Source organism: Culex quinquefasciatus, chromosome 1 (genome assembly GCF_015732765.1).
Source record: "Culex quinquefasciatus strain JHB chromosome 1, VPISU_Cqui_1.0_pri_paternal, whole genome shotgun sequence".
In the NCBI taxonomy this organism is placed as follows: Eukaryota; Metazoa; Arthropoda; class Insecta; order Diptera; family Culicidae; genus Culex; species Culex quinquefasciatus.
Genome location: NC_051861.1, coordinates 55,332,606 through 55,348,942, shown reverse-complemented (window position 1 = coordinate 55,348,942; position 16,337 = coordinate 55,332,606). Strand labels below are relative to the sequence as shown.

Genomic DNA, 16,337 nt, shown 5'->3' with positions numbered 1-16,337 from the left:
GTTAAGAACACAGAAATTTGAAATGATGAATATAAACGAAAAATCAAAGTCACTCGAGGTGGGGTTCGATCCCCCGTCCTTTGGATTGGTAAGCAAAAATGCTAACCACTAGGCCATAGGGGGATGGCGTCGCTATTTTTAAACCACGTTTTCCACTTTTTCTCATCGAAACCGACTACTTTATCGACTTCATTTTGCTGGGCGAGATAGGACGCCGTCTATTTTTAGACGATGACTCAGCACTTTTCAACTCTTGCGCTTAAAAAAACCAGGTGGCAGCACGATGTAACGCCACGTCCCTATGACGACTTGGTGAGTATAGACTGGAATTAGGAATACTGTTACAACCAACCCGTAACGCCTTTTGAGGTGTATCCTAGGGTTCTACCTCTCCTACTAACATAGGGACGTGGCGTTACATCGTGCTGCCACCTGGTTTTTTAAAGTGCAAGAGTGGAAAAGTGCTGAGTCATCGTCTAAAAATAGACGGCGTCCTATCTCGCCCAGCAAAATGAAGTCGATAAAGTAGTCGGTTTCGATGAGAAAAAGTGGAAAATGTAGTCTAAAAATAGCGACGCCATCCCCCTATTGAGTCCAAAACCTCCCTACAAACATCTATACCACGAAGGTGACGTAGGGGTCTTTGCGCACTTTAGATAGGTGTTTACTAACGACCCTTCCCATCCCTGATGATAGCCATGACCCGGCCAGGACCCCCGTATGCCCTGGGTTGTATTACACACTCACAAAAGATGAAGACATGGATTTCCCCCTTGTTGGATTATTGTTCTGGATGAGGGTCTAACACAACCACACCAAACAGTGAAAAATAAGTATTTCATACAAAATTTACTTTTTTTTTAAACGCTAATAACTTTTCAGGATCAAGTCTTACAGCTTTGGTGTGTTCTAAAAAGTTTTAGAGCATTAAAATTTCAATGAGAATCTCACTTTTGGGAATATGGGGATGGAAGTAGCTCACCGTGCAGGTCAAACCGAAAGAAAATTAGTTTTTTCATACATTTTTCGAGTTTCCCCATATAAACTTCACCTTCGAATATCAATGGGTAAATGTTGACTGTTTTTGCTCATATTTGGCCCAGAGTCCTAAAATAGCTCAAAAAAACAATATTCAGCTTGTGGAGCGAGGTTTTGAAAAAAGTCCCATATTCTGGGCACTCTACTGTGCATCCTTAAATTCATCGTCTTCATATTTTTTACCATCTGTTTTCCCAAAAAGAAATTGGCGGGGCAAAGGTGCGCACAAAAATGTCCATACATTTTTGCATGAAAAAAATCAAGCTCATTGGATTGGGTACTATTATGTCTGATATATTGACAAAATCGGACCAAAAATATAATTTAAGCAAAAATAGTTAGGTTTTTAATCCTAAAATTGGAACTTGAGTTTTTTGTAACTCACCATAAAATTATGTTTATTTGGGGTAAAAAAACAACCTCCAATAGAAAACTACATAAAATCTAACTTTTACAAAAAAATAAAAAATAATTAAAAAATCACACACACAATTTTACCAATTACCTGATTCGCGAGATACAAGCAATTTGTGTTAAATCCTAGTACTACGTACTACGAATCAAAAATATGTTATGGTCATCGGAGACAGAATGATTGTCATTAGGTGAGCACCTTTGCCCCGCTCTACTCGATGGGTTGGACATTAATACGTGTTGACCTTTCGAGATGTTACGCCCGTAACGTCGTTCGCGAATGCATCCTTGCAGCAGTGACAGTAGTCACTTCCGACTTTCATTCGTGCGAGAGACACACAAGAATAAAACACGTTTCACAAGTAGCTCGCGTTCTTTTACTTTTTTCCGGATATTCCGTTGTCCGCCTGATAGTTTGGCCCACTGCGCTGTAACCTGCCCATAATACGAGCATGGGCAGTTTAGGCTAGAGATTCTAAATAGGGAGACTGGACGAAGTGAATTTGACGTACCCAAACAGACGCGAGTTTGACGTATCCAAACGAGCATTTGCCTTTACGCCCAGCAAAACTTATCAGTGTTGCCAAGTTCAAAACATACGTTGCCAGATCGATTTAGCAAGATTAGACCAGTCTCCTATTTAGGGTCTCTAGTTTAGGCCGTTGCTAATTGTCATATCTTGGCAACACTGTGCGCCAGGATTGGCGCCACCTGTTCTGCACCACCCTGGTCGTGCGCGATGACAGTTGAGCTGCCGCGCAACCAACAACAACATCCGTCACTCCATCACCAGCAGCAGAAGAATTAACATCGTGCCTAGTGTTTGTGCTACATAATTAGAAGTCTATTAAAGTATTTAGTTAGTTACTAGTGCCGTGTTCTTTCTCTCTGCGTCCAGCCTACCCTCCTCCCAACCGCATTCACAACACTAATATTTTTCAAAGTTTACGTGTCACGTGTTTCTGGTGTATCCAAAGTTCAAGCTTCCCAACGAATTAAGGGCAGCGAATGACCAATAGTTGGTTGGTGAAATTTAAACAAAATGGGCTTTCACATTACATTTAAACTGCGTTGTCGTTTTAAATCAGTGTTTTATTAATTTATTTCTTCCTACGTAAGTCTACACTATTGCCTTTTACTACAGATTCAATTTATTGTTCACACAAATCGCCTTTTCGTCTCTGTCTTTATTTTTATTTTTTGTGCCTTAGGAGATATACCTTTACCGCCTAATTGCTTGCTCTCTGTTCGATTTACTCTCTACCAAGAAGTGAAGTCAGTTAAACGATAACACTTGCGCTCAACCACTTGTATACGAACAGAAACTTCTGCTGGTTAGACTCCTCACCATGAAGCACGTTTCGAAAACGCTGCAAAAATAAATACACAGCCTGCCTAGTTTTTGTAAATAAATTAAAATATTGTAACAAATAACATGGATTCTTCCAAGATAGTCCATATTCGTACCAGCTCTTCTAATCCCGAAAATATTTATTTTTATTTATTTCTCTTTACATTTGCCGAAATGAACGTTTCTATTTAACTATATGTCAAAACAATAATTTTAACATAAATAAAAAAAAAGTTTGAAGTTAACGATGCAGGCTTCATGTATCCATTACCAATCTATTGCTGAGCTGTTTGATTCAGCAAGTGTTACATTTTTCAGCACTTTTGGTGTTTTTGCGACAATTGTGTGTGTGTGTGTGTTTCATCCGTTGCGTAGTACAAGGTATTTACAGCAAGTTCGCTTAATTCTTCTACGTTTAGAAAAGAAATAGAAATATTGTAGTATGATACCAAATGGTTTTGACTTGGTATATTCCTTCTGGTTAAACTAAATGATATATTGCACATGCTTGAATTTATCAGTTCTTTTTGCCGGACTGTTAATTATATTTGACAATAAAAATTCTTTCAGACTGTACACGACTTTCGACTCTCTTAATTGCTAACGCTTCCATGTCCGAAATCACAATTTCGTATTTCTTTTGCTTTTTTGTATCACTAGCATCTACTTAAAATTTTAATCTACTATGCTAAATTTACTGTCATAGGTTCTATGTACAAAATAAAGTAAACTTAGGATTCCTTGATTATTATTGGTTCCCTTGCTATCATCAGATGAGTAAAATGTTTTAAATAATTTAATAACCAAATCCGGTAACACCACCGTTACCACCTAAAGTAGTTACACTATTCACTAAGCCACTAAACTGAGCGCCTTGGTGCGGTGGTCAGTGCTGGGCGGCAAACTTCATGCGCTTTTGCTTCTGGCGTTGATTGCAGAACCAAACACGCACCACGTTCTTTTTCAGGTCGAGCTTCTCCGCGATCGCAGCAATCTTCTCTCCGGATGGTCGTGGTTGGACGGCAAAGTATGCCTCGAGAGAACGCTTCTCTGGTGCAGCGATGGAAGTCCTTTTTCTTGAAAAAAGGCTCGATATAGATTACTTATTATTAAAACATATTTTTTTCTAATAAAAGTGCGTGTAAAGATGAACACAAGCGGAGCACTATTATTAATGTTTCCGTTTGTCTACAAAAATCAAAATTGTGCTTTTAATCGAGCAGAAATAAATATAAGCAACAAAAGAAAAACTTACAAAACATAAATTGGAGAAAATGACTAAAGACTCCGCATTGTAAAACTACGAATGAAACGAAAATGTAAATTAGAATATTATAACTATACAGAAAAAAACATTCAATTGAAACCTCAGCTACCTTTTCTTTTCGCCTGCCGGTAGGACGCTGGGCGCATCCGGATCGCGCCGTTTGTTTTTTGCCTGGGCTTCCGCTTCTTCCAGCCACGCCTGCAGGATGGGCTTCAGGGCGATCATGTTGTTGTGGGACAGCGTCAGGCTCTCGAAGCGGCAGATCGTACTCTGGGACAGGGCTCCCACGCCCGGTAGCTTTAGATTGGCCAGTGCCTTGCCCACATCAGCTTGTGTTACACCTTCAAAATAAGGAAAGAGTACAAAAAATTTCTCTGCCTACCACTAAGGAGTTGGCGCATTTGCCGATTTTTATTGTAACAGATTAAAAATCTATTTTGGTCCACCTTATTTTATAAGGTAATTAGGGCGTGCCAAAATATAATTTTAAGTTATTCAATCATATTATTTACAAAATATAAGAAAAATTGTTTCTCTCGAGCTGAATATACAAGTTACGGAATTGCTTTCCGCATAATTGATCGACGCCACCAACATCATCAGCACAGCCGACAGTTATCCAAACTGCGAACAAAGCTAAAATTCGTTTACCTCGCCGCGGTTAAAGCACGCAGCTCGATTAATGCTCAATAAGCCAAACCTTAGTACCTCACACAGCTAAAAAAGTAGTAATCCAGCTGCATGTAAAAGGCGTGGGAGTAAAATAAATATTGCATTATTTTATGCAATTTTATGTGATTTTACACCCTGAAATATGTAGCCCATCAGTATGGGAAACCTACTTGACCGAAATGTCAAGCTCATATATGCGTTTATGGCCGAGTGGTCTAAGGCGCCAGTCCTTACTGTTGGTCAAAAAATCAAACCATCCACATTAACGATCCCCCAGGTCTTTTGTGGTCTCTATTGCAAGTTTCTGCTCGAACTTAGGAATCTGAAGGCTTGAATGGAGAGGGCATCCAAACCTCTTTCTACTCCAAGGAACCTTCCACCCCAGTGTTTGAACTGACGACCTTTGGATCGCGAGTCCAACCGCCGCCAGCGATTCCACCGGAGTAGGCTTGGTTTGGTGTGTTGTTTGTACTTAAGGCATGGAGACGACTCCTACACCTAGAATGACTTAACGGCCTAACAACTAAAGCCGGGACCGACGTTTTACTTCCTCATCCGATGGAAGGTTGGAGCAGATGGGAATCGAACCCAGAATCATCCGCTTACAAAGCGGACAGCGTAACCTTACTTAACCGCCTTACTGTTGGTGCTGGGTTTGAATCCCGTCGGTTGCAACTTTTTTTGTGTTTGCAAAAATTGTACATGCAGTGTTTAATATTAAGTGTTTATTTTGACGAAGGTGATGTGCATGCGATTTTACCATCGGATTTTTTTGCTGTGCATGTGTGAGCCTCTGGGGGACTTTTCGATTACAATAAAATCAGAACGTTTTGGACAGTCAAACTCAACACTTTGGCGTAATCAATGGAGCACTTCCATTCGAGCAGTTTTTGCTTTTTTCTACAATGTATTTCTTATGGAGCGAACTGTCAAAAACTGCTCGACTGCGGGTGCTCCAAGAAAACCACCCTTTCATCATTCAGACCGAGCCACGAAGCCCATGTTGCATATGGAAAGGGGCAACTTTTGGTTTGGTTAGAAATTAGGGTGGTTCAATATTAGGGTGATTTTGAAAATCTAACTTTTCAGGAATATTTTTGGGATTTTTTGTCTTCTAGAAAGTTGTTTGGCTTGCCAATCCAAGCAACTTTGTCCAAGACACCAAATTTTATCTCGTAATCTACGCCTTCTACGACCAAATTTATAGAAATCATCTGAGCAAACCTTCAAAAATCAGTTTTTTGAACGTGGCAATTCAGGGTTAAGTTTTTGAGAATTTAAAGCTTAAATATCTCGAAAAGGTGCAAGCCCAATTTTAAGCGCCAGGTTGCATTTTAAAGAGGAGATCCAGCACTACAAACGCTGAAAAAATCTCAGGGGTGTTTTCTTTAAACTCGAGATAACGCCATTTGACACTTTGGGTCAATTCTGAGGACAGATTCAGATTTAGGGGCCAAATTTGGACAATTTTCGAAATTCGTTAGGGTGATCCCAAAACGTTTTCCCTTGAAAATTAGAATTTTTCAAATGGCGATATCTCGAGTTTAAAGAAAACACCCCTGAGATTTTTTCAGCGTTTGTAGTGCTGGATCTCCTCTTGCAAATGCAACCTGGCGCTTAAAATTTGGCTTGCGCCTTTTCGAGACATTTAAGTTTTAAATTTGCATCTTTTTTACCTCATAATCGCTGTAACTTTTGACCCTTAAGTCCAAATTGACTTGTCAAGAAATAAAAATGTAAGTTTTTTAGAGCTCTAAAAGTGCCCCGAATAAATTAAGTCAGTGTGTGCGAGTGAAAATCAGTTTAGATAAGTTTTATATAGAATTTTCAGAGTTTTATAAACTTTTATACTAAGTAGTTAGTAAACTTTATATTCAATCCAAATTATTTTTAAATCAGTCAAGGATGCCTATTTGGGGTTCGGAGACTGGATTTATGGTGATTTGTTAACAAATAACTTTATTTATGTTAATTTTTCTAAAGCTGTACAAACTTTATTTGTAACTTTTTGGTTTTTATAATATTATATGTTATATAACTTTTAAAGAAATCATCTTTTATGAGCTTTTGTAGCAAAATGTTCGGCATGAAATTGTTTACATGTTTCATCACAAAATGTGCATAGTGACCAAGGGGTGTATAATATACACAGCCTGTATATACTTTTTTACATACTGTATATCTCGATAAAAATAACATATACTTTGGACCATTTGAACAACTTAAAAAATTGTATGATTTGATTATTAAGAAACATTCCTATAACACATAACATATTCATCAATCTATTTTTCGAATTCAAATTGTAGAATTGGATGCTAGGCGGTAGTTAATCAAAATCAAATTATTCGCTCTACAGCATTGCCTTGGCTTTTCGATTGCGAGATTCCTACTCGAAACTAGGTGTTCGAAGGCTTGATTGTTGAGGTAATTGCAAACCTCTTTTACACCTTAGCTTCCATCCACTCCGGGATTCCAACTGACGACCTTTGGATTATTAGTCCAAATGCCTACCATCGACTCCACCGATACAAAACCCAGGTAGACGACTCCTACACCTGGACTGAGCTAACGACCTAACCATTTTTAGGTTAGTCCGGGGCCACCATTTACTTCTCGTCCGACGGAAGGCGTGATCAGACAAATCTCGTCTCGAAAAATGCCACCGGGACCTTCTGGGATCGAACCCAGGTCGACTGGGTGAGAGGCAATCACGGTTACCCCATACACCACGGTTCCCGGCAATGTATATTTTAATGCCCTGCAAAAAGATTTAAAAATGTTTAAATGTGTGCTCATACCGACCTCTGAAATTTTTGACGATTTACATGTATGTAACCCTTTAATGTTGGCCCCCGGTCTAACCTAGAGGTTAGGTCGTTAGCTCAGTTCAGGTCGTCTCCCTGGCTCCTGTCTCGGTAGTTCCACTGGTAGGCAGTTAGACTCACAGTCCAAAGGTTGTCAGTTCAAATCCCGGGTGGATGGAAACTTAGGGTTTGTTCCAATATTACGTCCAGAAATTTTCAGGATTTAAGACCCCCCATTTTAAAAAGTTTGATGCCAACGAATTATTTCAAAAGAATCTACGCGGTTGATCAAAATCAGTTCACGATACGGCTATGATTTTATGAAAAAATGAATTTTGTGAAAATCGCTAAAAACCGAACTTTCTGGGCCAGCCTACACAGCAAAAAATCCGATGGTAAAATCACATGCAAAAGCATGCACATTACCTTCGTCATAATAAACACTTAACATTACACACTGCATGTACAATTTTTGCGCCTTGTAAGTGGAAGGTGATGGGTTCGATTCCTGTCTGGCTCGGCAAAGTCAGATCCCTTCAAAGAGTAATTCTACTCACTGGGAATACTGACCGGTAGGGGATGGGTTTCGACTAGCGGCGTGCTGGGTTTCCAATCCAGAGGTCGTGAGTTCGATTCTCGTACCGGGATGATGAAGTTTAAAAAAAAAACACAAAAAAAAGTTGCAACCGACGGGATTCAAACCCAGCACCAACAGTAAGAACTGGCGCCTTAGCCCACTCGGCCATCAGACCGAAGAAAAGCTGTTAGGATAAACGCATATATGAGCTTGACATTTCGGTCAAGTAGGTTTCCCATACTGATGGGCTACATATTGCAGGGTGTAAAATTACATAAAATTGCATAAAATTATGCAATACTTATTTTACACCCAGGCCTTTTACACGCAGCTGGATTACTACTTTTTTAGCTGTGTACACAGCAAAAATACAATGGTAAAATCTCATGCAAAAGCATGCACATCACCTTCGTCAATAAAGACACTTATATTAAACGCTGCATGTACAATTTTTGTAAATACAAAAAAAAAATGTTGCAACCGAAGGGATTCAAACCCAGCACCAACAGTAAGGACTGCCGTCAGACCGATGAAGAATGGAAAGAATGAACGCATATATGACCTTGACATTTCGGTCAAGTAGGTTTCCCATAGGGGGATTGCGTCGCTATTTTTAGACTACATTTTCCACTTTTTCTCATCGAAACCGACTACTTTATCGACTTCATTTTGCTGGGCGAGATAGGACGCCGTCTATTTTTAGACGATGACTCAGCACTTTTCTACTCTTGCACTTTAAAAAAACAGGTGGCAGCACGATGTAACGCCACGTCCCTATACTGATGGGCTACTTATTTCAGGGTTTAATATCACATCGAATTTCATAAAATAATGCAACATTTATTTTACACCCAGGCCTTTTACACCCAACCGGCGGTCGCATGATTGTGATACATGGCGGCATGAAAGTATATCAGAATCTGCATGAAATCTGTCCTCATGCATTTTTTGCGATATAGGGGTATGACATTTTGCCCGTTACCGACAATTATCGACATTACCGACGGTTGATTGATTGTATTGATGAAGAGAACATACAAGTGTTTTGATTCCCCAAACAGACCGAAAGCCAAACCTAACCTAAAAAGATTGTATTGCAGAAAAAAAATCTTAACAGAACGAGGATTGAACAATCAACATCTTCGTTGCTAACCCGACACGCTACCACCGCGCCATGGACACTTGATGAATTGTGTGGGACAGAGCACGAATATATTGTTCTCAAAGTTGAGCTATGAGCTTGCTGCAAAAACTGTTATAAAATGTAACATTTTCTGTAGCAAATCCACTGTTGCAGATTTTGAGCTATATATTTCCTTTGGGTGCACAGCTAAAAAAGTAGTTATCCAGCTGCGTGTAAAAGGCCTGGGTGTAAAATAAATATTGCATTATTTAATTAATGCTCGGGAACCGTGGTGTAGGGGTAAGCGTGATTGCCTCTCACCCAGTCGGCCTGGGTTCGATCCCAGACGGTCCCGGTGACATTTTTCGAGACGAGATTTGTCTGATCACGCCTTCCGTCGGACGGGAAGTAAATGGTGGCCCCGGACTAACCTAAAAAAAAAGGTTAGGTCGTTAGCTCAGTCCAGGTGTAGGAGTCGTCTCCCTGGGTCCTGTCTCGGTGGAGTCGCTGGTAGGCAGTTGGACTAACAATCCAAAGGTCGTCAGTTCGAATCCCGGGGTGGATGGAAGCTAAGGTGTAAAGAGGTTTGCAATTGCCTCAACAATCAAACCTAGTTTCGAGTAGGAATCTCGCAGTCGAGAACGCCAAGGTAATGCTGTAGAGCGAATAATTTGATTTTGATTTTTTTAATGCAATTTTATGTGATTTTTCACCCTGCAATATGTAGCCAATCAGTATGGGAAACCTACTTGACTGAAATATCAAGCTCATATATGCGTTTATCCTTACAGTTTTACTTCGGTCTGATGGCCGAGTGGGCTAAGGCGCCAGTCCTTACTGTTGGTTCTGGGTTTGAATCCCGTCGATTGCAACTTTTTTTTTGTGTTTGCAAAAATTGTACATGCAGTGTTTAATATAAGAGTCATTATTGGCGAAGGTAATGTGCATGCTTTTGCATGCGATTTTACCATTGTATTTTTTGCTGTGTACAAACAGCTGGATAACTATTTTTTTGCTGTGTGATCGCCAATCAAAAAAATTGGCTCTACTTATTAAGGCCAAGGAACTCCCCTGCCAAATTTGAGTCAAATCAGAGCACTTTTGATCTGGATCCTCCTAACGTAATAAATTAACAATAAGCGTCTTTTCTGTGTGGATTTCCACAAACAATGGCGAAATGATGGCGAACGATTTCAAAACTTACTTAGCTTCGTAGTTGATCTTAAACCGAGTATAATATAAAAAAAATAATATAATAATATAACGTAGAAATTGATTGATAATAATTTGTCGATTTCTGGAAAGAAGCATGTTTACAATATCCGCGTAAAAATATGTTACTCTGTCAGGCTGATTATGTCAGAAGACGAGTCGTAGTAAGTGAATTTTAATCTGTAGTTAGTCTTAGGGACCATCCATAAAGCACTTTGTGGGGGGGTTAGCGATTGTCCACGTTCCATACACAAAGTTTTTTTTGTTTGGTCAGTTGTTCACGAGGGGGAGGGGGCGGTTAAAAATTCCAAAAAAGTGTTCACGGGGTTTATGAATGGTCCCTTACTGAGGACAGAGTTGGAGCCGAAGTTGAACAAATCGTAAAAAACCCCGCAGTTGAAGTCGTTATCAAATCATCAAACTCTACAGATCTGATTGGTAAGGAACCAGATTTTCTGTAGGTTCGGATCTTCCGCTTACCTAATTTTATCCTCCTTTGTTTGAAGCGTTCGGCAAATGCCTCCAGCTCGCGTGGGTCGGTATCGGTGTCAGGATGCAGCCCAGCCGCGGCCACCGCCACGGCCATCGCCGGATGGTGCGACCCAAGGAAGCCATCTGAAAAGGCTACATTGTTGTATGAAGAACATAACAAAGTGGTTGTGCTTTCGAACAACTTACCGGGCGTGTGGCCACCCAGCGGCCCACTGTGGTGGTGTCCCATCATATGGTTCATACTGTGGTAGGACCCGTGCAGCTGGTGGTGACTGGAAGTGATTGGCGCTTCGGACATTGGCGTTAGGGTGGTCATCGAGCCGGACGGATCCAGCATGTCGATCCCATCCATGGTGTGGTGCATCTGGAAAGAATACGGTTTGTTCTAATGAAACGTTGGGAATACGGTACTAGTTGGCAGTGGCTGGATTTGGAGGTATGGTAAGTGCATTTTATTGAATACAATCGAAACCATGGACTCTCGTGACCAATTTCGAAAAGCAGAGTAAGATTGGAATGTAACGATGTAATTAATTGAGACACAGCCTAAAAACAACAGCCCAAGGCGATAAATAGCATACAATTTACCACCGCCGTCGTTGATGAACATCGCGCACTAGGGTCGCTTTTGGTGCGCGAAAGTTTGCTCTTCACGAGCGGGGAGGTGAGGAGGCAATCATCGTTAGTACAAAGGATCGCAACTTTGCGCGCTTAAGGCAGACAGGCACTTTGACCCTCGGAAGCATTCATTTAATTATCTAATTTGTCGAATGGACTGTTTACTTTTCTTGAAAAATATCCTTTAGCAGTGCGGTATTCGCTACTCGTGATGGTGATGGTGTAGCAAGAGTAGGGAACAACCAACGCCGCTTTGAACAAGATTAATGCGAATCTCTTTCTCTTTTCTGTGTGATGAATTTGCTGCTTAAATCACTTCGTCTCCTGCTTATTCGTATGCAGCGGACCACGGATCCAGGGTTTAAATTCCAGGGACCTGCAACCAGTGGGAGTGGGTGAGCGCGCGCTGCGCAAACAATGAACCCGGAGATGTTTTCACAAAAGTTGCTAAAGGCACTGATTTTCGTGTTTGTTTAATGAAATTACGTTTGAATTTGGACGGTTCTAAAGAAGCACGACTCCGCTTCGCTATTCTAGGAAGAGAGTTGTTTTTTATTCCCTAGGCTGGTGCGTGTGCAGCGAGAATCCGCTTCCGGGCAGGATTGGGCGAGCGGGTGAGCATAGTTTAAATAAGATGGTGGTTTCCACCAATTATGCTATTTGGCGCGCTCCCAGCAAAACCGAGGACGACCTGTAGTGCGATTGGCGTCTCTGCCACCAACGTCTCGCCTCGAGGCAGTAAAGAAGAGTAATTACTCAATTTTTGTTGATGTGATAAATTGATTACATAATAAATTCATAATTATTGCTCTTCCAGAACCGTTACGTTGTTAATTATGATGTAGAGCAAGAGGGTGGTTGTGGTCGCAGGCTTGGGCAATTGTGAGAAATGTCAGGGAGCAAAAGAGTTCTGCAGGAGAGAATAAGTGGGGCAATTTATCATTTTTAGAAGTTTCTTCTATAGTAGAAGGAGACGCAACATTCAATGTTGCGGTGGAGGTGGAGGTTGAACAAGTAATTTAATGCCATTTAGATCGATTCAATATTAAGGATTTAGGAGCTGTATAATTAAATAATAATTTGGAAATTGAAAAAATATGTTTCGCGATCTGAAAATTGAAGGTTTTTGCTTGTCATATTTTTGCACATAAAAAAGCTGATAGGAATTGTATCCAGCACACAGGTAGTACTAAAACCAGTCAGCTCCTTTTTTTGGAAACGATAATATGTATGCCAAAAAAAAAAGTAATCCTATTCCTTTTATGAAAAACATCCCATGCTAGTTTGCTTTAGCCTTTAGCGATGGAAACGATGATCGTTTGAAACAAAACTCTGAAAATTTGGGTTAAATACATCCCGAAATCATTTTTACGAGCCACAATGAAATATAAACTTTTAAGCAAAATTGAAGTTTCGTATTAAAAAATAATGGTAAAAGAAAGATTTGTTTTAATATTGGCAAATCGTTTTTCGACACTATTTGGAACATTCCATTCCATTTACAAATAAAAACTTAAAACATCTATCTATCTTCTTCAATCTATCTATCTTCTTTCTATAGGGGAAATATACCCTTTCCATAGGTGTTTGATTGGAAAGGGTATATTTCCCCTATAGAAAGAAGATAGATAGATTGAAGAAGATAGATAGATGTTTTAAGTTTTTATTTGTAAATATGGAAATACTATTTAGGCTATAAACTTACCAGAAACACCGCCTTGAGTAAGCACGCAAATGTATGCCACTTACTAGCATAGCATAACGGGTCTGCACCACGCTGTAGGGGGTGTCACAATGGTCAATTCAATATTCTTAGACAATTTGTTTGCTGCCCGGTACAACCAAAAATATCTAAGAACGTAAATTTCCACACTGTGCTTCAAGGCTACGCCCATACAGTCCCGTGGGGATTTGGGAGGGGATGTTTTTGTTGTTCACTGGTGGCAAAAGTGCAGGGAACCCATGTGACTTTTAAAAGTGAACGGAATATTTTTGGGAGGTTTGGAATGAGGGTTAGGGGAATTTCATCGGGCCAATGAATGATTTGGATATTTGTAAGAGTAAATGTGAGTCTGTAGTGTAATATCTAATAAGCATATAATTTTGTAATAATGATAAATAATAAATATAATAAATAAAGTATATGGAATAAATATAATGAATATGATAGATATAATAAATATAATTCAGATGATTCCAGGAAGCTGTGAAAAAATAGCAGTAATTTAATATATAAATGCTCCAGATGGTTCCCATGCTGTTTTAGAAAGTTTCGTTATTTTAAGCGATTTGATCATATATGGTTTGAGGAGATGGTGTGTTACAGGAAAGGAATAGGATAAGGAATAATATAAACATTTAAATAAATCATATAGTGAGTAGATAAATTTACAAGTAGACACTTAATTTCAAATAATTCCAGGAAAATGTAAAAAATAAAAATAATTGTAAAACAAATATTCCAGATGGAACCACAAATAAAACAACAGAGACACAAGAATCCAAACACGCGGCTTCCGCCTTCCACAGAATTCGACATGAACACGACCACGAATACAGCACAAAAAGAACACCACAAAAATCCATCTTCCCGGCGTTGCTGCTCACACGATACTCCACGCAAATTTTGCGACACCATTTCTCATCATTTTGTTGGCACACACAGTGACACACGCGAGAAACCCTCAAACGCTTAATGAATATCGCCAAAATCAACTTTTCACTTTCACTTACTTTTCACGGTGCTTTCGATACAAAACTACCCCAACTTTCAGCAACTTGTTCTTTTGCACATTAGTTTATCACTCACTTGAAAAATAATCCCGAAACGTGTAAATAATTAGCAAGCGCCATAAAAAAAAAACAAACGCGCCAAGTCTTTTGACGTTTCCATTTTGATTACCCATTCCAATCAAAAGCTGAAGAAAACCAAGCGAGAAGTGAAGGCAAATAAAGAACAAAGTATGGGTTTTTTTTTGTTTCGGCTTATCAGTCAATTAATAAGCGGTTGGTCCGTTTTATACCAATGCCAACGTTTCGATGCTACTGGGGGGCATCTTCATCAGGGCCTATTTATTTTATTTAGACAGTTAGGACATGAATTTTGACGTGAGAACTACAACAGAACTTACTAGGGCTTGACCAACTTAGTCAGGTTTCGTCGATCGGGCGATATTTTGTCACTTTTGGTTTGCACTGCCTCTCGTACTATTAATATTAAGGAAATAAGTATCTAAACTAACAAAAAACGGATAAAACAACTTACATTGTACCATTAAGCTCGTTAAGGTGTACAGATCTTTAGTTTTACTTAAATGGACACAAATAAACGGGGATAAACGCAAAAAATGGCACAGGTCACTATTTTCACTATTTTAATGCTCCACCAAACGGCAAACAATTCACCATACAACCCTCGTCCCCCGATAGCAACTACCGATCAATCCCTGCTGTCCCTGGTCTCACACACAACATCAAACAGAACATACAACGAAACATCCCCACAGTAGCCGTGGCCCTAAGCAACAAACGCATCGTCAAACAGTTGTACACAAACACTAAAGAACCAGTCCCACATATGCAAAAGAAGAACGTTATCTACCATTTCAGCTGAACAAACTGTCCGGGTTGTTACGTGGGTCTTACTACTACCCAGCTCCGCGAGAGGATGTACGGCCATCAAACCCACATCAACACACTTGACCGCTTGCTGCAAGCCGGTCAACAATACAGTTATCCACAGGTCCAACAACTACAGGAGAAAAGAGCGTTAGTACAACATTGCGTCGATCACCAACACAGATTTGACATCAAGCATCCCAAGATCATCGATAAGACCTTCAGGACCCACACGCTACCATTCCTCGAGATGTGCCATATCGCGACAACAGCCCAAACCGTAAACAAACGCACTGATACGGAGGGGCTCAGTGTAGCGTACGCACATCTCCTATCATCTATCTCACTCATTAAAAAACCGAAACCAAACACGAGCACCAATAGTCAACCATCCCATACCCAAACCAACCATCCCAATAGCCCTCAACCAACACCACCACCCCCCAGTTATTCCTAAAGTAGTTAAAACCATTTTCGCTTTTCATGGAAAATAGTGACCTGAGCCATTTTTTGCGTTTATCCCCGTTTATTTGTGTCCATTTAAGTAAAACTAACGATCTGTACACCTTAACGAGCTAATGGTACAATGTAAGTTGTTTTATCCGTTTTTTTTTTTTTTTGTCAGTTTAGATACTTATTTCCTTAATATTAATAGTACGGGAGGCAGTGCAAACCAAAAGTGACAAATTATCGCCCGATCGACGAAACCAGCACTAAGCAGACCCAAAAGAGCGCTTGATAGAATAACTTTTAATAAAAGTGAAAAAAAAAACAGAAATGTTCATAAAAAGTTGCTCTACTCGTTGGTGTACTTGGTTTTAGTAAATTTCAAGGAACACTCTAGATTATCCAGCATCATTCAAACACGGCCGCTTATTAGACTTAAAATGGGTTTATTTCCTATATACAAAGCCTTACCCGACAAACTTCTTTTTGTCATTTTTCGATTGTTGACGTTTAAGCCTTTTTGCTTATTCAGCCACCTGTGATCAAAATTTGATTTTACGTAACTTTTTCCATACAATTTGCTGATGCTCCGGAACCGGTTCCAGAGTGGCCAAAGGGTCAATTAGTTAGCATATAAACCTTGCTTGGGCTTATACGAACCCAATGCAGAAAAAAGCGCACCGATCAGTTGTTCCGTATTG

The 16,337-nt window shown here is 39.8% G+C and overlaps 1 protein-coding gene across 1 annotated transcript in view; it reads right to left on the bottom strand.

The window, feature by feature from the left end:
* Positions 1-2,526: 2,526 nt before the first annotated feature.
* The window catches only part of LOC6047872 (inhibitory POU protein), a 62,508-nt gene continuing 48,697 nt past the window's right edge, over positions 2,527-16,337 (bottom strand). Inside the window, 3 exon segments of the mRNA XM_038259279.1 lie at positions 2,527-3,879; positions 4,180-4,411; positions 10,942-11,317. Coding sequence (XP_038115207.1) covers positions 3,690-3,879; positions 4,180-4,411; positions 10,942-11,317 — 798 coding nt within the window. The 3' untranslated portion in view covers positions 2,527-3,689.